The sequence below is a fragment of the Cynocephalus volans genome, chromosome 3 (genome assembly GCF_027409185.1).
Source record: "Cynocephalus volans isolate mCynVol1 chromosome 3, mCynVol1.pri, whole genome shotgun sequence".
NCBI lineage: Eukaryota > Metazoa > Chordata > Mammalia > Dermoptera > Cynocephalidae > Cynocephalus > Cynocephalus volans.
Genome location: NC_084462.1, coordinates 104,026,776 through 104,051,360, shown reverse-complemented (window position 1 = coordinate 104,051,360; position 24,585 = coordinate 104,026,776). Strand labels below are relative to the sequence as shown.

General features: G+C 39.0%; 1 protein-coding gene across 1 annotated transcript; it reads left to right on the top strand.

Moving 5' to 3' along the window:
- The first annotated feature begins 1,535 nt into the window (after positions 1 to 1,535).
- On the top strand, positions 1,536 to 7,032 carry LOC134373539 (olfactory receptor 4K3-like). The gene is made up of 2 exons (XM_063091443.1): positions 1,536 to 2,426; positions 7,000 to 7,032. The coding sequence occupies exons 1-2, from the start codon at positions 1,536 to 1,538 to the stop codon at positions 7,030 to 7,032; spliced, it is 924 nt and encodes a 307-aa protein (XP_062947513.1).
- Positions 7,033 to 24,585: the final 17,553 nt, after the last annotated feature.

Here is a 24,585-nt window from a genome sequence, read left to right as displayed (position 1 = left end):
GCAGAAAAACTCTGTCATTAACATTAATAGGGTGAACGGCAGTCCAATCTGAAGACAAACAGTGAGGTTGAAATGATTTTAATTAAAACCATGAACTTCTCTTCCTATTCGTATTGGCAATTTACATGTATTTGTGCCTGGATTATCTCTTCATAGAAGAAAATGTCCTTTCTAAAAATCGTATTAATTTACTTAGTCCTCAAAATCAAGATTTCTATCAGAATCCACTTCTAGTAGGGAAGTTATATTGGAGGCTTTCATGTCAGACAGACCTCAGCTTATATTCCCTCTCTGTCACTTTCTAGCTGCATATAGGAAAACTGAGCTTCCACATCAGCAAAATGGCAATAAAAGTTGTGATAGTTAAAATATAATGCTTGTAAAGTGCTTAACATAGATCTGGTACATAATATGTCTTAATGTGCCAACTTTATAATCTTCTAGTTTCTAGTCTAAAAGATGTAAAGAAAAAATAGAGAGAAGGAGATTTTAAAAAGTCAAAGAGAGAAATGGAGAAAAGAAGAAAGGAAGAACAGAGGAAGGAAGGGATCCAGAAAGAGGAAGGGAAAGAGGAACAAAAAGAAGGAGGGAAAGAAGGAAGGAAAGAAAGAAGGAAGGGAGAGAGAGCAGGAGGAAGGAAGGAAATGAAAAAAAAGGACTTGCCTTTCTAGCTTATCAAAAATATAAATATTCCAACAATGGTCAATTTAAATAATATAGATGAATAGTTTAAATAAAAATGAACTTAGGATTTGAATTTTCTCCCATGAAGAGCAGTAAAAACTAAAAGTAGCTCTGACATATTTAGCATTCAGTCCTCAGGCCAAGGAATATAAGACTTTATGGAAACACCCTCTCATAGAGAAATTCAAAATGCAGGGAAATACATAATGCTAGAAATGTGTAGTCAGCATCTGTGGTTTCTTTGGGAGCATAAACATTTTTCCTCAAGTCATTTGATAGTTTTTTCTCAAGGTTTGTAATAGACGTGGGTTCAGTTCAGTCTGCTTTTCAATATCCACTTAGCAATGGATTTATTTCTGGGAAGTATGTGTTTGTATCAGAAATGTAACACTAGATTATTGCCCTAGATCCACCCTGGTCAAATTAAGAGACTACAAATATATTTTACAGCTATGCACCCAAGACAAGTCTTTCCATTTTGGAAGAAGATCCAAGTAGAACCAACCTGAAACAGATTCAAGGCTTGGAGAAAAATGTGTTTGGGGAATATTTACTACTAACATTTTTAATCAGAAGTTTCATTTTTGATACGTACAAGAACCGTACTTCAGATGAGTAAAGTTTTTAACCCACCTTTCTACACTCAGTTCCCCTTCTTAGCCATAAATCTCTGCACACATCTAAATTCAAAAAACATTTATTGTCAATTTTGAGTTTAGTACAATGCTAAGATTTGTTTTGTACATGAAATGTGTTGATCTTCTCACAAGTACTGAACATTAAGTTCTTTCTATTTTGGATGTTCTTAGTTCATCTCTCTGTTTGGGTCCCACTAGAACATTCTGTACTAAATGGAAAAAGCAAACCAGTCTGTGGTGTCTGAGTTTATTTTTCAGGGGCTTTGTAATTCAAGAGAGCTCCAGACGTTCTTCGTACTGCCGTTTTCTATACTCTACTCGATGACTGTTGTGGGCAACCTCCTTGTTGTGATCCTAATCATCACTGACCACCATCTCCATTCCCCCATGTACTTCCTGTTAGCCAATCTCTCATTTATTGACTTCTGCCTTTCTTCAGTAACCACCCCTAAACTGACCACAGACTTCCTAAAGGATAATAAGACCATTTCTTTTGGGGGCTGCATGAGCCAGATCCTCTGTGTGCATTTCTTTGGAGGGGGTGAGATGGTGCTTCTTGTGACAATGGCCTATGACCGTTACGTGGCCATCTGTAAGCCACTCCATTACTCCAGCATCATGAACACACAAAAGTGCATCTGGCTAGTTTTGATGTCATGGATCACTGGCTTTGTGCATGCCATGAGTCAGCTGGCTATGATTTTGGAGCTGCCCTTCTGTGGACCCAGGGTAGTAGACAGCTTTTTCTGTGATATACCTTTGGTGATCAAACTGGCCTGCATGGATACTCGGACTTTGGGAGCGGTCATAAATGCTGACAGTGGGGTTTTGGCAACCACTTGCTTCATTATCTTGCTGTTCTCCTATACTTATACGCTATTAACTGTCTGCCTTCGCTCTAAAGATGGGGCATCGAAGGCACTCTCTACCTGTACGTCCCACATCACAGTGGTGGTGCTATTCTTTGGACCCTGCATCTTCATCTATCTATGGCCACTCAGCATCACTTGGGTGGACAAGTTTCTTGCTGTGTTTTACACAGTAATCACACCTCTCCTGAATCCAGCCATTTACACACTGAGAAACAGAGAGATTAAGAGTGCCATAAAGAGACTGATAAAATAGAATATGGATTCAAAGGATAACTGTTAAATAAATCATGTAACCAAAAAACACACTGTGTACACCCCAGTTTGGCCACATCTTGACCTGTAAACTGAACTACATGTATTAGTTATTCACATCTATAAGCTATGATGTCCCAGAGGTATTGTTTCAGGTTTTTCTGTTATGAAAATATTTTCAAAACTCCAGTACTTAGATTCTTACTACTTGGAAAGAATAATAACTCTGAACAAATATTCCTTTGTATATGTTCAAAGATTACCAGATGGCAACAATAATGATAATAGTTTTAAAAATAATAATTGCCACAATTTATCAAACACTGCCTATGTTCTTGATGCTGTATAAAGCATGTTATCTAGATTATGTATTACCCATAAAATCATTTTGAGTTAGTTATTATTATTCCAATTTCTAAAAATACGTGATATATTCATCCTAACTATAACTTAGCTAGAGAGGGTACTAAAAACATTTGAATGGTCTGCGTCCATTTAGGTCTGCATACACACAATAACAAATAGATCAAATCATAATACAATTGTCCTGTCCTCCATGACATAATCCCTTTAATTCAACTTTTCAAGTCTTAATTGTTGATATAAAGGTGAAGTTTCCTTGAAATTTTTTCTTAAATATATACGGAGAAGTGTTTGCAATCCTTTGAAACATTATTTTTCTCAGTTAATAAATGATTTTTGTGACTATAGTTTTACCTTACATGAAGAAATAACATAAAACAACTGCAAGTATGAGGAAGGAGAAGGATTCATTTCTTCAAAGCAAAGAAAATTTAGACTGATGATAGAAAAGCCAGGGAGAAACCATGGATAAATACAACACAGAACAATTACGCATTTATTAACTACAAAATTCAGAGAAACTATGTCGTTCTGGGCTATATACCTAGCAAATTTTCTGCTTTCGGAGGGAGCCCTCACCTGACAACCTCCCCAAAAAGTACATGTGTATGTATATACATACACATTGATGTTTATGTACATATACACACATACACATATATAATCCATTTCATACACATATAATAGTAAATACATAGAGAAGGGAAATGTATACAATTTTTATTGTTAATAGGTTTAGAATTAGCAAGTCCAGTCTTATCAATATTATATGATTTTTTAAATAAAATAGCTTATATAACATTGCATATTCTATACTCTTTGATTATTTGTTATTTGATGAATAAATTATATTTACACATCTTTACAATAATTTCAATTCTAGTTTATTTCCGTGCACAGAAAAGTCATAATTTATTGTTTCTCATCTTAAACAAACACCTAACAAATTGACAGTGACAAATCAATCTTTATCTCTATGCCAATAAATTAAAGTACTCATGATAACAATGTAACTGATCCTACAAAGATATGTAAATAATTGTAGTCATGGTTTCCCTAAACCAGATGATCATGGAAGCATCACTTATGTCTGTCCACAGACATGCATGGGGCATATGGTGACTGTTGGAATATTTTTGAGATGAAATTATCTTAGCTGTGCTCACTAATACAACTCTTTAATGTTAGTACTCACCATTACTTCATAAGTGATTTGAAGCCTGCATGTAACTTCCTTTCTTACCTCACTGTAGATGGACTATAACAACAGGAGACCTTGACTGAGTCCTTGCTAGACTGTATGATTAATTCTTGTAGACTACAAAATGAGATCCTACTGTACATGTAGTTTGTAAACACAAAAATTTTATTTCATTCATCAGCAATTCAACGCAATTCACTTTTAAGCAATTGATGTTTCAAAAAGAATCACAAGAGAAATTATTTTTTAAAAATATTTTGAACTGAATGCTCATAAAATACAACAACTATAGAAAGTATAGTGTGCAGCTAGTCAGGCTTGCAGGGACATTACTATATAGGCATACATTTTTAAAAGAAGATGTATGTCAATGACACAAGTATTTATCTCAAGAAAATTAACCTAAAGAAAGTAGAAGAAAATAAATAATAAAAGGAAAAAAATTTAATGTTTAAATATTAAAATTCGAAGAATCAACAAAACCAAAGTTGATTATTTCAAAAGATAAACTAAATTGATAATACATTAGCAAGATTGATGAAGCAGTACAGAGAAAAGGCACAACTAACTAAAACCAAGAATGAAAATGGAAACAACTCTACAGAAGCTACATTCTTTAAAAATATTACAAGATGTTGGTATGTGGTGAAAGGTACGGGTCTAGTTTCATTCTTCTACACAGGGATATCCAGTTTTCCCAGCACCATTTATTGAAGAGACTGTCCTTTCCCCAGTGTGTATGTTCTTGGTGCCTTTGTTGAAAATCAGTTGGCTGTAAGTACAAGGATTGATTTCTGGGTTTTCTGTTCTGTTCTGTTGGTCCATGTGTCTGTTTTTATGCCAGTCCAGTGACATTTTGGTTACTATCACTTTGTAGTACAATTTGAGGTCAGGTAGCACACTGCCTCTGGCTTGATTTTTTTGCTCAGGATACCTTTGGCTATTCGGAGGCTTTTGTTCAATATAAATGTTAGGGTTGCTTTTTCCTATTTCTGTGAAGAATATCAATGGTATTTTGATAGGGATTGCATTGAATCTGTACATCACTTTGGGTAATATGGACATTTTCACAATGTTGATTCTTTCAGTCCATGAACATTGAATGTCTTTCCACCTTTTGTGTCCTCTTTAATTTCTTTCAGCAGTGATTTATAGTTCTTATTATGGAGGTCTTTCACCTCCTTGGTTAAATTAATTCCTAGGTATATTATTTTTTGGTAGCTATTGTAAATGGGATTACATTCTTGATATTTTTTTCTGCTAGTTTGTTGTTAGGGTATAAAAACGCACTGATTTTTGTATATTGATTTCGTATCCTGCAACTTGACTAAATTCATTTATCAGATCTAAAAGTTTTTTGGTAGAGTCTTTAGGTTTTTCTGTATATAGGATCATGTCATCTGCAAACAGGGACAATTTGACTTTGTCTTTTCTAATTTGAACACCCTTTATTTCTTTTTCTTGCCTGATTGCTCTGGCTAATATGTCCAATACCATGTTAAATAGGAGTGGTAAGAGTGGGCATCTTTGTCTTGTTCCTGTTCTTAAAAGAAAAGCTTTTATCTTCTCCCCATTTGGGATGATATTGGTGGTGGGTTTGCCATATAAGGTTTTTATTGTATTGAGATACTTTCCTTCTCTACCTAATTTGTTGAGAGTCTCTATCAGGAAGGTGTGTTGAATTTTGTCAAAAGCTTTTTCTACATCTATTGAGTTAATCATATGGTTTTTGTCCTTGATTTTGTTGATATGGTTTACCACATTTATTGACTTGTGTACATTGAAACCTCCTTGTCTCTCTGGGATGAATCTAAATTGATCATTCTGATGTGTTGCTGTATTCTGTTTTCTAATATTTTGTTGAGGATTTTTGCATCTATGTTCATCAAGTATATTGGCCTGACATTTCTTTTTTGTTTCTGTATCTTTGTCTGATTTTAGTATCAGGGTGATGCTGGCCTCATAGAATAAGTTTGAGAGAATGGCTTCTGTTTCCACTTTTTGGAATAGTATGAAAAGAATTGGTAATAATTACCCTTTAAATGTTTGGTGGAATTCAGCAGTGAAGCCATCTGGTCTTGGGCTTTTCTTTGTTGGGAGGCTGCTGATTCCCACTTCAATCTCATTGATCATTATCAACACAAAATGGATTAAAGAGTTAAATAGAAGATTTGAAACTATAAAACTCCTAGAAGAAAACAAAGGGAAACAATTCAGGATGTAGGATTGGGCAAAGACTTTAAGAATAAGAGCCCAAAAGCACAGGAAACAAAAAAAATGGGATTATATCAAACTGAAAAGGTTCTGTGCAGCAAAGGAAATATTCAACGGAGTGAAAAGACAACCTACAGAATGGGAGAAAATATTTGCAACTATACATCTGATAAGAGATTAATATCCAGAACATACAAGGAATTCAAACAACTCAAGAGTAGAAAACAAGGAACCCAATTTAAAAATGGGCAAAGAAGCTGAACAGACATTTTCTTAAAGGAAGACATACAAATGGCATGCAGACACATGAAAAAAATGCTCAACATCCCTAAGCATCAGGGAAATGCAAATCAAAACCACACTGAGCAATCATCCCACCCAGTTAGACTGGTTATTACCAAAAAGACAGAGAATAGCAAATGCTGTTGGGGATGCAGAGAAAGGGGAACCCTTATACATTGTTAGTAGTATTGAAAATTAGTATAGCCATTATGGAAAACAGCATGGAGGTTTCTCAAACAACTACAGATAGGACTACCATACAATCCAGCAATTACACTACTGGGTATATACCCAAAGGAATGAAATCATCATCTCAAAGGGATACCTGCACTCCCATTTTTATTGCAGCTCTATTTACAATAGCCAAGATATGGAACAAACCTAAATGTCCATCGAAGGATGATTGGATAAGGAAAATGTTGTGTGTATATATATATATACACAATGGAATAATACTCAGCCATAAAAAAGAAATTCTGCCATTTGCAGCAACATGGATAAACTTAGAGAAAATTACCTTAAGTGAAATAAGCCAGGCTCAGAAAGAAAAATACCACATGTCCGCAAACATAAGTGGGAGCTAAAAAAATAAATAAGAAAGAAAGAAAGATCACAATAATACGCTGAACTCAAAAGGAGAGAACAAAACCGTGGTTACCACAGGTGGGAAAGGAGGTGGGCGAGGAGAATTAACAAGAAATTGGTTGAGGGTTATAAAGAATGGTTATGTTTTGTAAAGATGATTACACTAATTATCCTGATTCGATCATCACACACTATACACAGATATTGATATTCAACTCTATACCACAAATATGTATAATCAATTATGTTTCAATTTTTAAAAAGAGGAAAGAGAAGCCAGTCACAAAGGACAACATGTTATGTGATTCCATTTACGTGAAATGTACAAAATAGACAAATCAATAGAAATAGAGAACAGTTTTGTAGTTGCCAGGGGCCAGGGAAAGAGGGAAATGGGGAGTGATGCTAATGGACACAGGGTTCTTTTCTGTGGTAATGAAAATATTCAAGAATTTGATCGTGGTGATGGTTGTACAACCTTGTGAATATACCAAAAACTATTGAATAGTACAGTTTAAAAAGATGAATTAGATATCACACACTGTATACATGTATTGAAATATAACTCTATACCTTGTAATACATGTGATCATTATGTTCCAATAAAAAAATTAATTTTAAAAAATTACAAGATTTTATTATGTACAACTTTAAACCAATAAATTTAAAAATTAACATGAAATTGGAAAATTATTATTGAAAAACTAGTTACTAAAACAAGAACATCTTAATGGTCCTATATATAGTAAACAAATTAAACCTGCAACTAAAACATTTGTTGTTCCAATTATTATTGTCCCTCAGCTCAAAAACCACCCTTCTACAGTCAGCTTTTCTGTTTCCCATCTGGCTCCATTTTATGCTCTGACAATAGGGCATGTTACAGAGAAACTGTAAGATTAGAGAAGGAGGAAGGGACTTACTTCTTGCAGGCCATCCATTGGCTTGCTGTGCTTGTGAGCATTATGACAGTCACCTGCAGCAATAGTTTGTTCCTATAGCAGAAGCTGAATCCAGGCTGTACCTTTTCCAAAAGTCTACCCTCATCATGCCCCCTTAGAGGTAACAGCACCAGCATGCTGGCACCCTACATTCAAATTTCTGGGCCCCAGGCCTCTGGTGCCTCTCCTCTGAGTTCAGAGAATCAAGCACAGATACTTTCCCTGCAAGCTGTCTGAGTTTCAGCTCCACGGGACCTCTTTTCTAAATCACTGAGTGAGTTTCAATAATTCCAATATCTTCCCTTTGTTTGGCCAGCTGTAGGGGTGGTAGCTTCTTCCCACAGGTGCTATCTCCACGATAATTTGCGCTTTCTTTTTATATTTCAGATTAACAACTGAACAACCTAATTAACAACTTTATATCTCCTTAATTTTTTTTATAAAATTCCATTGTATTTAAATAAAATGTGGGGATTTTTTGTTAACAATACCTAATTGATATAACTTCCCACAAAAAGAAAATAAAAACCTGCAGGCCTAAATGCTTCCACTTGTGAATACTTTCAAATATTTTAGAGAGAAAAAATATTTACTTTCACATAAATTCCTCTTAAGAAGAGAAAAAGATAATACATTTTGGGGAAATGGGAGCTTGGAATAACAGAAGAATTATCTGGAATATTATTCAGTATCAAACTTTATTAATAAAGTTTCAAAGGTTACAGGCAGCTGTAAGACACAAGTGAAGCAAGGAGAATTCTGAGACCATCAGCACTACCCCCTAGGTTTGTTCACACTATTTTAAGATGCAGCCTGAGCCAAATATAACAAATGAAGACTTAAACCTAAAAGGCATCCCTTTCAAAAAGGGAGCTTATCTTGGTCATGAAATATCTTCAACATTCCCACTCTGACAATTAGAGAAAACAGTGACACTTTCCAGCTGACTCTACCCAATAATCCATAAATTTCAGGTTAATTTACCATTAGCAAACTAGATAGATCAAATGTATCCTGCTAAAAAAAAATTCCATAGATATCGTAATAAAATGTTTTGCAATGCTAAAAACCCTCCATCTCTTTTCATAGTAAGTACCGTCACGAAGGCCAATTAGCATGTTTGCAAGTGGTTTGACCAGGTCATCTCTATCTTTCCTTCTATATTTTCCTTTCTGGCAAACCAGCTACTAACACAGTTTGCAAATTCACTTACAAAGCTAGCAAAAATTTGACATGAAACCACATAATAATATAAGAAAGAAAATTATGGGTTATTCACTCCCATGAAATAGATACAAAAAACAAAAATAAAATCAATAAACTGGAACAGTATATAGTAAGAATAATATATTATGAAAGATCAATTTTATATCTGAAGTGCAAGATCAATTTATCAATTCAAAATTAATCACCAGGTTAGGAAAAAGGAGAAATCATACAAACATCTGAACATATGAAGAAAAACATGTGATAAAATCTAATACTATTCCATGATAAATTCTTAGAAACATAGGCATAGAATAGAGATTACCCAATCTGATAAAAGACATTTACAAAATATCTGCAGCACAAATTGTAGTTATTGGTGAAATATTGGAAGCCCCACCCCATCCCCACTCCCAAGATTGAGAGTGAAAAAAACACGCTTCCTCACAACACTAATGTTTTTATTAGAAGTTCTGGCTTGTTAAATAAGGCAGAAGAACTACATAAATGAATAAAAGGATAGAAATAAACTGTTATTCTTCATAGACAGTATTTTTATTCAAAACTTCTTTAGACTCCTCAAGGGTCTAACCTAGTCTACCTAACTCCTGATAACATTTAACACACAATATTGCCTGTTTCATTTGTTTTCCTCAAGATTGTAAACTTGACGACTAGCAGGAATTTGAGTGTAAACATAAATACAAAGGTAAGTGAATAGGGTTTTAGAAGCAAATAGGTATTGGCAAAGAAAAACAGACCTCTGTCAAAATAAAACCACAAGTACCAGTGTTATGGAAAGAACTTGGCGAGGAAAACTTCAGACACTCGGAAGGTTGGAAAGTCAGGAAGTTTATTACGCTAGTGGGACCCAGGTGAACTCATGTTCTAAATCCTGGGACCTTGAGTGCAGGGAGAGTTGTGGTTTTATACTTTTTTTTGAGCAGGCATGTAAGCTTTTTATTGGCCTTGCCTGTATCCAGGCAGAGTCACACAAACTGGGAGCTTAATCAAGCAGCCCTACAGAAGCAGGAAGTGTGGTTAGGTGGGTTCTGTAAGTTTCAATTTCTAAACATATATCTTGGGCAAGCAGTTTCTCTGAATTCAGGTGGCTTAAAAAGCAGGCAGCAGGGTTACAGAAGCCAAAGATGCAGACAACTGATTCAACACTAAACCAACTCTCAGGGGTCCTCTGCAAACAAGCACATTCCAGCTGCGAGGTTACACAAACAAAGGGCCTTAGCTAAAACTCTACTTTTCAGACCCCAATACCAGCACAATGAAAAATCCAGTAAAGGCTTCAAATTGAGTGAAGTCCACTGTATAATAGGGAGGGAATATCTAACACTGTACTTTGCCAAGGAGTGTACCACTCATACCTCCCTCAAGACAGACTGTGCTTTTAGTGGTGTGGTTGGCTGACAGCTTCCAGTTGTCACCATTTCAGTTTCCACAACAGCATTCTCATGAGCCACTCTGTCCCCAGGTTGCTCCAATCCAATGATGGATAACAGTGGGTGTGCCAGAGCTAGGACATTCCTGCATAGCGTGGAATTCCTCTAATGGGCAATCTTTGCTCTGGAGCTCCCATCAACCTGGTGGAGACTTTCTCAGAGCTGCACTGACGTCTGAGCCTATTCCACCCAGTCCTCCTTCCTTCCGCCTCTTCTTTCACAAGGCCACACTGGCATTTTGTTTTGAAGGCCTTCCCTCTCTATCATTGCTCCCTTTCTCCATTACTTTTCTCCCTTTAGCCTTTCTCCTTCACAGATATTTCCCCAAGCAATACGTTATAATTCTGCCGTGGTCTCTGCTTCACAGAATACCTGAACTGACACTAATGCACGATTTGAACACTAAAGTATTTGTGATCAAAATCCTAAAAGGGGTACCAGATGTTTAAGAGCCATTGTTCTATTAGCAGTAGACAAAATATGACACCAACCTGAGTGTCCATTGAGAAATGGCTGGATAAAGAAAATGTGGTATATATACCCAATGGAATACTACTCAGCCATAAAAAAGAATGAAATTCTGCCATTTGCAGCAACATGGATGAGTCTGGATAAAATTATGTTAAGTGAAATAAACCAGACAAGGAAAGAGAAATACCACATGTTCTCACTCATAACTGGCTGCTAAGAAAGAAAGGAAGGAAGGAAGGACCAACCACAACGATACATTGAACTTTCAGAACGAGAGAACAAACCTTAGTAGAGATGGGGGAGGGAGGGGGTTGGGGGAATGATAGATGGTGCAAAGGACATAAAGAAAAATCATAATTTGTAATAATGAATATGCTAATAATAAATAAAAATAAAATAAATAGAACTTATGCAGCCAGTCAAAAATAAAAGAAAGTTGTCACCAAGAATTGAGTGTGAGCAACAAACACGTCTGCCTCAGACACTAAATCACCTCTCCAACCAACACTATAATGATAGAATGGGGGAGGTTATAATAAGTGTGGGCCAATTATTGCCCAAAGTAAGTCTATACGATAAAACTAGGAACAGAAGGTAAATGGCGTGAAGTGTGGCACACACACAAAAGAAGATAGGGATAAAATTTATGCTTAGTGATTCTTATTGCAGAAATGGGGAGAGCTGAAATTTTAATATTTTTATGAAGAAGTAAATATTCACTAAACTTGAACAAAAGCTCTAGGGTATAATAAAATTTCGTCTTTCTTTGAAAATAAAATGTAAATGAATTTTTTAGTTAATATTAATATATGAACCCAGACATTCATGTTTCTAAACTATTGGCCAAAGAAAACAAATTACTTCTAACTTTGGTCAAGTCAGTGTAGATAATAATAAATCATGGAATTACGAGAGTACTTCAAGAAGTTCATAGAAAGATTCATATTATCTTTTAATTCTATTTTTCCATGAACTTTTTGAAGCACCCCTCGTACACATTCATACTGCCTCTTCTTATAGTTTGTATTACTAAGATGAGGAAGAGAACAGGTAGTCAATGGAGACTGTATCCTCAATTCCTTAATTCTGAACCTACTCCCTTCCTGTCTTATATTTAGGTCTGTCTGGAAAAAATAAATATTTATGGCTTCAATTTTGCACAGAAAAAATGCTCTAGCTCTCATATGTTGTTTCTGCACTGGTTTTTTTGTTTTGTTTTGTTTTGTTTGGTGGTGGTGGTGGTGGTGGTGGTCTTGATTTTTCCTCGTCTACACAATTCACACTTCATGCACTATACTGCATTCTCATAATTCTCAGAGTCTCAGAATATAAATAGTTATATTCCCACTATTTTGTAATCTGCTATTTTTCCAGCTTATGTATAGGGAGTCAGCCAATGTATTTCCCATAAAAAGCTTTGCCACTTTGACCAAAAAGGACTCAAACCCTGAAAGCTAATACTTCCAGGAAACAGATTTGTCTTAATTAAATAGCTTTTCTTTCCTTTAAACAAGAGCTGAATCATTTCTTCGCTAAGGGGATCCCAAGCAATACCTGTACAGATGGAAGTCAAAGCAATCCTGCACTGAAGCTTAAGGTAAGATACCCTTACACTCATGAAGTGGTTTTGGAAGACTAGGAAAAATACCATTTAAGTATATTTACAGGAACACTGCTTTTTTCCCAAAAAGCAAAGATTCCTTTGCCTCTATAATTCCATACAAAATAATTTTAGGTAATAAAACTTTAAGTAGATTTTTGATTCACTTTATCCTTGACATTCTTATTTTTTCAAATACTAATTCATTATTGTTATTTCTCAAAATTCTAAGTGGAATGAGCAGTTAAAGGTACATACGGTCTTTAATCTGCTATTCCTGCCAAACAGATAGAATCAGCGATTTTGATAACTTTCAATAATTCAATGAACATCTTAAATCTCAAATTTGAGAAAATATTGTCAAAGCCACATAATTACCTCATCACACGAAATTGTCTGATTTCCTTATTCCTCTGTTCTTCATTTCATGATACTTGACTTTTGGAAAAAACAATGTGCACGAAAGACCTAGCTTCTATAGAAAGCCAGGAATGAAGTAGATATTGGTCATTATTCCTAAACTATTTATAACTATGTGTCTTGAGATGCAATGATGAATCTAAAAAGTAAATCTCTCTGTGTTTCTTATCTCTTGAAGCTACTGAGGGTGAAACCTGAGCCTGTACAGATAGGCAGGATGCCCACACTTTATTTCTCTAGCATCAGGTTGAATAATTATCCCTACCACCTTTTTTTGTTCCCCACAACCTATTTCTCTTTCTGTCTCCATTTTCTTTTATTAGCTCACTTAATTGAATGAATTTCCCTCAAGTTGTTTTAAATCTTCTGGTCTTATTCTCATAGAAATTGCATTATGAGATGAACACAAAATATTCTTCGAAGCACTAGCATTTTTGATAAAAGTGGTACGTGAAGTACTTTGAATCTTCTATCCCCTTTCTCTCTGACGATTAGGATTACAAAGGTAGAAAGCAATGTCTGTGTTTTGATTATCCCATTTCTTTTTTTCTTTTTTTAACTGAATCTTTTTTTAAATTGTTGGTTATGAATATTCATGAGATACAAGCTGATTGTCACCCCTCGTGTCTATGATTTGGGAGCCAGATTCATACTGGCAGCATACCCATTACCACAAATTGCATTTGTACCCCATGTCCCCCAACCCAATTATCTCCAACCTGCCTCCCCCTCCCCCATTCCCCCCACTCCACTTTGTAGCCCAAGGAATGTTCTCTCCCTCTGCAAGTCCAATGCACTGCTGTGGTCTTTCTTTCCTTCCTTTTTTCTCTCTTAGCTCCCACATGAGTGAGTGACACAGCATAAAAAAGCATGTTATTTATATTTTTGCCAGAGGAATTTAATCACTGTTCCCAATCTGAAAAACTCTGGGTCTCTTTGCTGAACATCTTCAAAGTTATAATAGATATCACTTATTTAGCACTTTCTACATGCCAGAGCATTTTCTGATATTTTTTTCTTGGTTCAACCCATTTAGTCCCCCAAGCAACTACATAAAGCAGTCATTCTTAGTATCTGTCTATTACAGATGAAAAATCTGAGGCACCAGGCAGTTCAGAAACTCACCCTCGAACACACAGCTAGTAAATGGAGGATTCTAGGATGTAAACAGGTGGCCCTTGTGTCCTTGCTCTTACGCATTGCATTATACTATGTATTGAAGATTGCTCCTATTTTCTTTTTCCCTCCACCAAGTTGGATACATCTTGTTATTAAATTTATAAAACAATAAATGATACCTCTAAAATAGAACAAAACAAGTTGGGGGGAAGAAACAGATATAAAATTATTTCAAGTCCTTCTACCTGCAGAAATTTTGCATAAATCCTGAATACTTACTCATGCCAAATGCTATTTGGTCCTCCCTTAATGAAGATTTACACTTGATAACTTGTTTCCTTGATTTCTTGATATTCTTTCATGCTATTTAATATAGATTTAACAGTAACTTGTAAAGTCTACATTGTATAAATTTATTCCTTTACTTACATAATTCTTGAATAGTTAATTCATTTTTACCTACAATTATAAGTAATACTCATAAAGTAAAATAACTTTACAAATACATTTTTGCTGTTTGCCTGTTTATTTTGTTATTATTAATTTCATGAACTAGGACTGCTGTGTCACAGTTAAAAGCCTTTTTACTTCTGTCATTCCATCGCCGTCTAACTGTATACTTCTCGTTCCTGTCGGCTGACACTGAGAAGCGCTGCATGCTCAGTCCCACAGCAACAGCAGGTTTAATCTTTCTGTTCCAGAAGTAGTATAAAAATAAAATCTAGTTTCTAATTTTAAAGTAAACTTAGAAAGGTCTTCTTAATCACAAATTTAAAAAAAAATAATTCATATATATTTTATTAAAATTTTATAATAATACATTTACACTTAAGCCTTCTAACTATCTAGATCTTATATTGCCGTTAAGATGTATGGTAACACACGTACAATTCTGTTTCCAGTGTTGGGCTACATGTTTGACAACTATTTAATACTGTCACTTTTTTAATAATCCTACGTTTTCCTATGTAATTATAATGCCTTCTTTATCATATACTAAAGTTCACAATTCTTTATTATGCGTCTAATTCTTGACTGTTTTTTGTTCCATTTTTTGTTCAACTTCGCCAAATTAATTATTGTTTAATTATTGTGGGTTTATGATGTATTCCAATTTCATTTTTAGAAAGCATTAACTTCTCTCTCCCAACTTTCATTATGTTTCCTTTTCAAAATTTGCCTGAGTTTTGAAATGAACTTTTGGGTCACTTTATATTGTTCCAAAAGATTTCCACCGTAGTTTTAATGAGGATTTGAAAGACTCCCGCAGTGGGTAGTCAGTCAGTTCAGGGAGACCCTCCCAAGGAACAGCGAGACCACGGCTTCGGATGCAAAAACAAGAGGTTTATTGAACACACAGGTACCCGGGCGACTCAGTCTTTTGAAAGACTGGCGCGCCGAGTAGAGCTCCTGGGTCCTTTTTATAGCAAAAAGCGCGGGTACAGAAGCGAGAAGCAAGTTTAATTGGTTAGTTTAAATCAAGCCAGGGGTGAACTTCGGTCAAGTGGGAGTCCTTGAAACAGCTGAGGGGCACTCTTGAAACTTTAACTGACTTGTCTATTTCTGGGAACTATCCGCCCTTGGCTCCGGGCTGGGGCCCAGGTGCATAACTGCAGATATCTCAGACCTGCCCTCTTGGCTGTACTTTCCCTATACCCTTGTAAAAAGCACTTCCTTCATTCCCCCATTTCTCTTGTGGATCGCTCTAATCTTAGAGCGGAGTTAAAAGTTATTTTCATTATCTATAGTCTGATATTTTTGTCTAAGAACCAGGACTTTAATTGTACTTATTCTATCATTGATGAATTGGACTAACCTGTTGATGACACAGGGCCCCAGAATGAGCAACAGAAGAAGGAGTACTAGGGGCCCGGCGATGGTTGATAGTAGGGTAGTGAACCAAGGGGAGCTATTGAACCAACCTTCAAACCAGTTTTGATCTTTTTGGCGCTCTAACTGTCTTTTATCTAGTCTTTGTTTGAGTTTGGCCATGGTGTCTCGTATCACACCTGAATGGTCTACATAAAAACAGCACTCCTCTCTGAGGGCCGCGCAGAGGCCTCCCTCTCTTAAAAACAGTAAGTCAAGGCCTCGCCTATTTTGGAGTACTACCTCAGATAGAGAAGTCAATGAGTCCTCTAACTTGCTGACTGAATCCTGGAGGGCCCGGAGGTCAGTGTCCATGGCAGTCTGGAGCTCGGTTAGGCCCCGCTGGAGGTCTATAGGTCCTTTAATCAGAGCAGCCGAGCCGGTACCTATACCTGCCACAATTCCCAGTAGGACAGCTAGGGTAAGTGTGAGAGGTTCTCTCTTAAACCTGGGATGAGGGTTGTCATAGGCCTGCAACAAAGTTTCTTCAGGATGGTAATAGATGCGAGGAATCAGCTGAACCTGGACACAGAAATCCTTAGACTGATTAAAAACTGAGAGGGAAACGCAAGGGGTGAGACCGGTGCTGCAAGCCCACCAGCTATGGTTGGAGGGGAGAAGGTACTGATGGTCCCCGGAGGAATTGATGGATAGGGTCTGGTTGCAAAGATGTTGATGGGTAGAAGGTATTGTTCCTATACATAACCCTTGTCCTGTGACCTCTGTGAGAGTAAGCTTTCCCTGGGTCCCCCAACGGCAACTCTCGGCGCTGGTATAATTGGCCTCTCCCAAAAAGGCTATTCCTTCATAGTAGGGGGGGCTTATGGCCAGACAGAGCCAGCAATGCTCTGTGGCGTTCGGGTTGGTGGCATTTAGAGCTAGGAAGGCCCCCTGTACAAGACCAAAGAGCCTGTCACCCGTGGTGGGGGGTAGAGTGCCTGGTGATAGGAGGCTCTGTGTAGCAGTGCTCCTTTGTGCCGCGGGGGGTTGCCTGCTAGTCATTGGGAACAGCTTGTTGCTAGGAGGTCCCTGTTCTGCAAGGACGGGGTCGGGGCCCACTGCCACAGTTGGCATATTGGTGATATCTAGGCGAATGGTGAACAGTACACCTGGATCGTTTCCCGTCAAATAGAACCTTAGTCCCCAGGTTCTTCCTTGTGCCCAATCTCTGGAATTTTTTCCTTTCTCTGTGAATTTTATTTTAAGGGGGTTACACCAGCCGGAGTTGTCACAGCTTTTACTGCTACCGTTACGTTCTACAGTTATGAGGTCCCATGAGGAACTAGGTCCCCAGTAGACTGTCCCCGTGGTTTCACAACCCCATTCTTTGCAATATAGGGATTCCAGCCCTCCGCACCTTCTAGCTTCTGAAAGGGTCCGGCCATCCCGGGGGCACACGTAGAAGGGGGAAGCGGCAAGCCTGTTTCTAGCTCGGGGATAGCTGCACCCTGGGACCCCCCAGGTGATCTGATTATAAGCTTTTGTATAGTCTGAGTCAGGGGGTCTGATCTGGGCCTTGGAGGCCGATACACTGGATCCCGGGATATCCCAGGTTTCAATACCCGCCGCCAGGGCACATACATCAGGTTTAAGATCGGGCCACCAAGTCCAAGGAGGCTGGGCAGCCTGTTTGACCCAGACAACGTCTCCAGTTTGGGACAGTACCTTCCAGGTGAGGGTCACAGGCCGGTGAGGGTTCTTACCCGGTGGACTCATTTTTCCGCCGCCGAATACGCAGCTTAAGAGGATGATCAGTCCTTTCCAGCTCCCAGGTCTCGTTTGGTGCCGGGGGTGGTGCAGGCTTGAGATGGGAAGCATGGACCCAGGCAGCGATGCCATCAACTTTTACTGCGGTCGGGGTGGTCAGCAATACCAGATACGGGCCTTTCCACCGAGGCTCAAGGTTGCTGGGTCGATGGCGTCTGACCAGCACTCGGTCTCCGACCTGGAACGGGTGGGGGACAGCTATGGTACCGGGCTGATATGCCTCTTTGATCTGGTCCCAAATCTGGGTCTTCACAACTTCTAGAGCCTTTAAATGGGTAAATAAGACAGGGAGAAAATTATCATCGGGACCCAGTGTTTCTCCCAACTCAAGTATGGGGGGGGGTCCCCCGTAGAGGATTTCATAGGGAGTTAGACCGTACTGGCCAGGGGTATTCCTGGCTCTGAACAGCGCTAAGGGAAGGAGGGCCACCCAGTCTTTTCCACCGGTCTCTAAGGCCAATTTAGTTAAGGTCTCTTTGATGGTTCTATTCATTCTCTCTACTTGACCTGAGCTCTGGGGCCTATACGCACAATGTAACTTCCAATTTATCCCCAGTTGTGTGGCCAGTCCCTGGCTTTTTTACTGGTAGCAGAGGGGTGTTCCAGGGCGACTGGCAGGGCACTAAGACCCCTAGGTCTAAGAACCTTTGGATGTGGGGTCTGATGCCTTCCCGGGCTTCTTTAGTCATTGGATACTGTCGGACGGCCACCGGTGAGGCACCCGATTTCAGCTCTACTACCACTGGTGGGACTTGATTGGCTAGCCCCATGCCTGCCCTTTCTGCCCATACAGTGGGAAAAAGCTGGAGCCAGGACGGGTCGATAGAGGAGGGAACTGGCTTTTCATGTAGCCGGTATTCTTCTTCTAGGTTTAGGACCAGGCACATGGTAGAGTGATCTCCCCATGTTACTTGTGGGCCCTCTGTAGAAAACTGGATTTGAGCTTTTAGTTTGGTCAGGATGTCCCGGCCCAACAGAGGAGTAGGGCACTCAGGTATGACCAAAAAGGAATGGGTCACTTGCTTATGTCCGACCCTTAAAAGTCTCTGTGTGGTCCAGGGGTAGACTTTGCTGCCGGTCGCTCCTACTACGACTGTCCGCCTGGACCCTACCTTCCCCATGGGTTGGGTCAGTACCGAATGTTCAGCCCCGGTATCGACCAGAAACTCGATGGGGGTCCCCTCCACAGTCAGTGTTACCCTAGGTTCGGGGAGGGGGTCCGAACCCCGACTCCCCTAGTCATCTAGGGATAGAACCTTGGCTTCTCTGATATTCTTTTTCCGGGGACATTCTCTTGCCCAGTGACCCTTCTCTTTACAGTACGCGCATTGGTCTTTGTCTAGAGGGGGTCTTCCATCCCTAGGTGTTTTCTTTGCCCGGTTGCTCAGGTTCCCTGTCTGCCTATCTCTAGACCCTCTTTCACCTACCACTGCGGCCAAAATCCTAGTCAAGTTTTTTTTTTTTTTTTTTTTTTTTTTTTTTTTTTTTTTTTGGCGCCTATCGCGCCGTCTCTCTCTCTCTTCTGTCTCTCTTTTTTCTCTTTCTTGTTTTTCCTCTTCTGTCTCTCTCTTGTGGTACACCTTTTCTGCCTCTCTCACTAAATCTTGTAAGGAAAAGTCTTGGAGCCCCTCTAGTCTTTGTAACTTTTTCTTGATATCTGGGGCTGACTGGCCGATAAAAGCCATGGCAACTGCCGCCTGCTGTCCCTCAGAAGAGGGGTCAAACGGAGTGTATCTCCTATATGCCTCCATCAGGCGTTCCAAGAAAACCGAGGGGGGTTCTACCGGTCCCTGCAAGACCTCTCTTACCTTAGCCAAATTGGTGGGGCGCCGGGCTGCCCCTTTGAGACCTGCCACTAGAGTCCGGCGGTAGACCAGGAGACGCTCCCTACCTGCAGCTGTGTTGTAATCCCACTGAGGTCGGTTGAGGGGAAAGGCGTCATTAATGAGGTTCTCGAGTTGAGTGGGGGCCCCGTTGTCCCCAAGGACATTTTTGCGGGCCTCTAGGAGAATCCTTTCTCGCTCCTCAGTGGTGAAAAGAATCTGTAGGAGCTGTTGGCAATCGTCCCAAGTGGGCTGATGAGAAAACATAAGAGACTCAAGGAGTCCCGTGAGTCCTGCTGGATTTTCAGAAAAAGAAGGATGGTTAGATTTCCAATTATAAAGATCTGCTGAGGAAAAAGGCCAATACTGCAAAGGGACCAAGCCACTTGGCTCGGCTGGGGGCCCTATGGCTCGGAGGGGCAAAGCTACGGTGGAGTCAGGACCCGAGTCGCCTTTCGGACTGCGAGGTTGGCGGCTCCTAGTCCCTGCAGCCGGTCCTTCAGGGTTGGGGTCACTGGGTGCTCGTCCTGGTGCCGATCTGTTTGGTTGAGGGGCCAGAGGGGGCAGCGGAGCCGCCGGGTAAGGTGGGGTTTCAGAGAGAGAAAATAGGTCATCTGGTGTCGGGAGGACGGGGGGTTGGGGAGGGGCGGAAGGCTTCCTTGTAGGTGGCCTTTGAGTATTTTCTGATCCCGAAACAACAGCGACTTTGCTGGAGGGTGGCACCCAGGGAGGGGGATTCTGGGCGAGGTCTTGCCATACCACGACATAGGCAACCTGGTCCGGGTGTCCTCCGGTCTCCTGAAAAACAATCTTTTTAACTGCAAAAATGACAGTAAGATCAAAGGTTCCCTCTGGCGGCCAACCTACGCCGAATGTGGGCCACTCAGACGAACAGAAAGTCCGCCATTTTCCTTTTTTGATCTCCACGGACAGATTGTGAGCCCTGGTTTTGACATCTTTCCAATGATCTAGAGTAAGGGAGAGAGGCGTAAGGGCACCTTGCCCCATCTCGAAAATTTCCAATAGGGGAACGACGACGCAAAGACCTATCACAACTAAGACAAAAAGAAACCAGAAACGGCGACGAGACCGAGTGCCGTAGAAATAGAAGAAAGAGTCCGATGGCAGAGCGCGCCTCCCGAGACGCGGTGAGACCAAAACACAATAATCCTCTGCCAAGGGGTCCACCAGGCGTCCCTGGTCCTCCCCTGATCCTGGGACGTCTCCCAGGATTGCCGGGTGGTGAGCCCCCGAACACGTCTGTTCGCTACTCACACATCAACCCGGAACAAACCCGAAACCAAAATGTGCGCACCCTGAGGGACAGTCGAAATCACTGAGTCAGACACAGAGACGAGACACAGAAACGAGACACAGAAACGAGACACAGAAACGAGACACAGAACGACTGCTGGCCAGCTTACCTCCCGTTGGTGGGTCGGTGGTCCCTGGGTGGGGGTCTCCGATCCCGGACGAGCCCCCAAATGAAAGACTCCCGCAGTGGGTAGTCAGTCAGTTCAGGGAGACCCTCCCAAGGAACAGCGAGACCACGGCTTCGGATGCAAAAACAAGAGGTTTATTGAACACACAGGTACCCGGGCGACTCAGTCTTTTGAAAGACTGGCGCGCCGAGTAGAGCTCCTGGGTCCTTTTTATAGCAAAAAGCGCGGGTACAGAAGCGAGAAGCAAGTTTAATTGGTTAGTTTAAATCAAGCCAGGGGTGAACTTCGGTCAAGTGGGAGTCCTTGAAACAGCTGAGGGGCACTCTTGAAACTTTAACTGACTTGTCTATTTCTGGGAACTATCCGCCCTTGGCTCCGGGCTGGGGCCCAGGTGCATAACTGCAGATATCTCAGACCTGCCCTCTTGGCTGTACTTTCCCTATACCCTTGTAAAAAGCACTTCCTTCAGATTGCTGTTACTCCACAGATGAGTTCAGTGAGAACTGATATTTTTATAGCTTGGAGACTTTTTTCCCCCTCTGTTAGCATGGTTTGATCTCTGTTTTAATCAGGGTTTCAATTATATTAGAAAATTTTATATTTTTTCTGTAGAGTACATACATTGCACATTTATTTCCTTTGTAAATGACATCTCTTTTCATCATATTTTCACAGGTTGTTATTGACTTTCTGTGTTTATTTAAATGATCTTATTAGATTTAATATTCTTCATTTAATTGTCTTGTTTTTGAGGCAGCCGATTGTGTGATTTGCCAATCAATAATTTCAGTTTTGCTACCTTCTCTTCAATAATATTACTTGATTTAATCTTCCTGTCTATGGTCATTGTTAAACCATAGAACTAGCAGGCTTCATTTCTTATACTCTTAATTTTAATATTTCATCTATTGGCTTAAAATTCCATTAAAAGCATCATGAATTAAATATTTTTAATGTTTTCTACTTTACAAATATTCTTTAAATCAGGAATCAATTTTGAAATGTATCCACTAACTGTACAGTATATTTATTTTCTAAATTTTTATCAAATACCCTCTGAAATCAAATTAGGCTGTCTTTACTCAGAGTTTTATGTGACATGATGTGGGACTTCAAGAATTTTCCCTTGATAGACCCACAAAAGGATTTAAGTTAGAAAATCACATGATTATATTTGATCTTTAAATAGTCAGCTCTGGAAACAGCATAGAATGGTCTGGACTTGGGCAAGAATGAAGGGAGAGAGATCATTCAGTAGCATTTTCAACTATCAAGATCAGAAAATGGAAGCAAAACATGACATTGGAAATGTAAGCAAGGAAGTATAAATTAAGAAATATTTTAGAGTAAAAATTGTGCAACTGGAGGTGGAAAGTGAAGGAGGGACAAGAATGCCACACTGGTATCTATATTGGGTATCTGGAAGAATGTCAATAATATTTATTAATATTTACAGAGCTATAGACTTGGAAATCAATGTATAGCTACTGGCTAAAATGAGTAAACAGGCATTGAATATAAAGAAAATACTTGGATTAGAACTCTGAGACACATCAAATATTAAGTGTGAGCAGAGGACAACGTTCAATGAACAATCATTGTGTCAGTGAAAGATAAAGAAGTAGGAAATGTAGGGGAACAATCAAGGAACAGCTGTCACAGAAATACTCAGATTGCAGTCTGCTGCAATTAACAGAAAACCTTATTTATAGTGGGTCAAACAAACTAGAGGTTATTTCTCTTACATTACAGGAAGTCTGAAGAGAGACCACTGCTGGCTTTGGTTAAGTGGCTTAATATGCCCTTTTGGTCCCATTTCCTTTCTAACATTTTGCTATTACTTTAGAGTAAACTTTAGAATTTCATGGTTGCTTCACCTTTAGATGTAAAATTAACATTAAATACAGGGAAAAAATGGACCAGGAAAAAAAGCCTTCTCTGCCTGAAGTCTTGTCCTTTTATATGAAAAGGGAAGCCCTCCAGAGAAGATACTGGTTTACACTTCTTTGAACAGTCCTGGGTCACATGTCCCATCTTAGACAAATTCATGGCTAAGGAGAATGGGAATACGGCAACTGATTTAGAAAAGTAATGCATAATACTCTTAATCTGGAATAGGTCTTCTCTCTTCTAAAATTAATAGGAACAAATAGAATTTCTGTTAGCAAGAAGGAAGGGGAATGGATTTATAGAAGCCAAAGATAAAAGGTGTTACAGAAACAAGGTCATAATAAAATGTATCAAATCCTGCAGGGAGGTCAAGCAAAATAAGGTTGAAAAGTAATTATTTTATGGGGTATTAAGAACCAGAATTTCTTTCTATAAAAAAGTAAACTGTGGAAACCAAAATGTTTTAAATTATTGAATGAATAAAAAGTGTAGATAACCTTGCCAGTGAATGGTTGGAGAGAGAAAGGCATAATTATAAGAGGACACAGGATTCAGGAATTTGATTTTTTTAAAGAAGTGTGTTAATAGTTTAAGAAACATAAAAGCTGAAGGAAATTTAATTGATAGATGTTTGGAGAAGATACACAGCATACTTGAAGGTGCTGGCCTTGAAGAGCAGAGCACAGATTAGATCTGGATACAAGTCCCAGCTCTGAAACACGATTCCTCAAAGAGTGTCTTCATTTGTTAAAAGGGTCTAATAATAGAGTATAAGAAATTTTGTGAAGTTTAAATGTGATAATGTGCTAAATATAGCACTATGCAGAGAAGAATTACTTAATAAATGTTATCTATTAATATTAATCATAGTTTAATTACCATATTTTATTTCCTGACAGGTATTCTGTCTTTGTATCCAATAATTTATTGATATAGGGGTCCATGCATGCATTATGATAATAACGAGTCATGAGTTAAAGTTATGAATAATGTCAATCTGTGTACCTGACCTCCACAGTAAATTGTTCAAACAAAAACAAAACAACAAACACAAAATAAAACAAGGTGGAATGTATTAAGCAGTTTTGGCCTGCAAATTCTGATTTGACCAGTGAAGTAAGAAATTTAGCTATGGAGACTTAGCAAGTTAGTGCAAAAGCATTAGTGGGAAGGTAACAGAAAATGTCTGGAAATCATCGAGAGGCAAAACAAAAAGTCTGATCATGGAAGAAGAAAGAAAGTAAACCCTTTTGCCTCCATGTAATATACTTATATTTTCTTTCCCTTTTTATGTAAACACTCTCCTTATCACTATAATTTTCTTTTCTTTTTTTTTTTCTTATCCAATTCAATGATTTATAACTCTAGGATATGTAGCTCGTAGAACAAACTAGCAAGAAAAACCAGAAAATATACTTAAGAACCACTGATTCTGACTTTTTGTCATTTTCTAGCCACAATTGGTTTGAAATCAGATCTTCTGTACAAGTCA